The sequence below is a fragment of the Cyprinodon variegatus genome, unplaced genomic scaffold, assembly GCF_000732505.1.
Source record: "Cyprinodon variegatus isolate N-32 unplaced genomic scaffold, C_variegatus-1.0 Scaffold1526, whole genome shotgun sequence".
Taxonomy (NCBI): Eukaryota; Metazoa; Chordata; class Actinopteri; order Cyprinodontiformes; family Cyprinodontidae; genus Cyprinodon; species Cyprinodon variegatus.
Window position 1 is genome coordinate 30,578 of NW_015151979.1, and position 1,273 is coordinate 31,850.

The 1,273-nt window shown below is 38.6% G+C and overlaps 1 protein-coding gene across 1 annotated transcript in view; it reads left to right on the forward strand.

The window, feature by feature from the left end:
• Positions 1 to 1,273, forward strand: part of LOC107103771 (GTPase IMAP family member 8-like) — a 7,432-nt gene that overhangs the window by 2,815 nt on the left and 3,344 nt on the right. The window contains exons 3-4 of the mRNA XM_015403595.1: positions 8 to 620; positions 959 to 1,267. Of these exons, the coding sequence (XP_015259081.1) occupies positions 8 to 620; positions 959 to 1,267 (922 nt within the window). The remainder of the gene's footprint in view (positions 1 to 7; positions 621 to 958; positions 1,268 to 1,273) is intronic.

Consider the following 1,273-nt stretch of genomic DNA (forward strand, 5'->3'; position numbering starts at 1 on the left):
TCACAATGTTTTTGACACCAGCAGAAGAACAGCTCAGAGTGAAGCGAGGCAGCAGGAAGTACTCGGCAGACGACTCACAGTGGTTGATACTCCAGGCTGGTGGTGGTTTTATCCAAGAGAAGAAACCCCAAAACTGGATCAGATAGAAATCCATAAGAGCGTCCATCTGTGTCCCCCAGGACCTCATGTCTTTCTTCTGGTCATTCCTGTTAGTTTATATTTATCTCATCATGTCAAACTATCTCTACAGGAACACTTGAAACTTTTCATAGCAGATGTTCTCAGTCACACCATCGTGCTGTTCACTGCAGTCCATCCATGTAGTGATGAAACCATTGAATCCAAAATCAGAAGAAGTCCAGCCCTGCAGTGGATCCTTCAACAATGTGGAAACAGAAAACATGTTCTCAACATCAGCAACAGAGAAGATAGAGATCAAGTCAAAATCCTTCTAGAGAAAATTGAGGCGATGATTGAACAGAACAGGGGCAGACACTGTTCTGTTGATGAATCTGATGGAAATGCTCTGAGAGAGAGACTGAAAGATTTGGTTAAAAAAGCCTCAAAAAGGTTTGATGAAGTTCAGAAACAAAGAAGAAACCAGAAGCTGCAGATTGAAGGTAATTCTACTTTATTTCTGTCAGAATAAAGCAATAAATGTTTCTGCAGACGTCTCTGGGAGCTCGACATACAAAACATATTATTTAATTAGAACATTTGGAAAAAGTTTTTTTTTTATTGTTGGTAAAATAGAAAAAGAAACAGGATTCATTGTAAAACCATCTTAATCTAAGGATTCACTTAGTTCATTTATTTTCTCATACGAATTCCAATAAACTAACAGCTGCTTTTTTCTTTGACAAATGTATTTTTTTCTCCACATTATCAACTCTACTCTAAACAGACCTGAGCTGCAAACTTTTAAATAATAAATGATTGGTTTGTTTTAATGATTTAGGTGGAAAAGTTCCTCCAAACCATTTGAGAATATTGATGATTGGTGAATCATATGTTGGAAAAAGTTCAGCAGGAAACATCATTCTGGGAAAAAATGCATTTAGTCTTACTGAAAGTGTTGGAAGAACAACAACAGGCAGTGAAATAAGCCACAGTGTGGTTGAAGGAAGGCGGCTCACAGTGGTGGATTCTCCTGGATGGTTCTTCATCCACACCCTTCAGGACACCAGTGAGATGGACAAACTGGAAATAGAGAACAGTGTGAATCTCTGTCCTCCAGGACAGAGATTCACACTGTTCTCTATTTCCAGTTTGT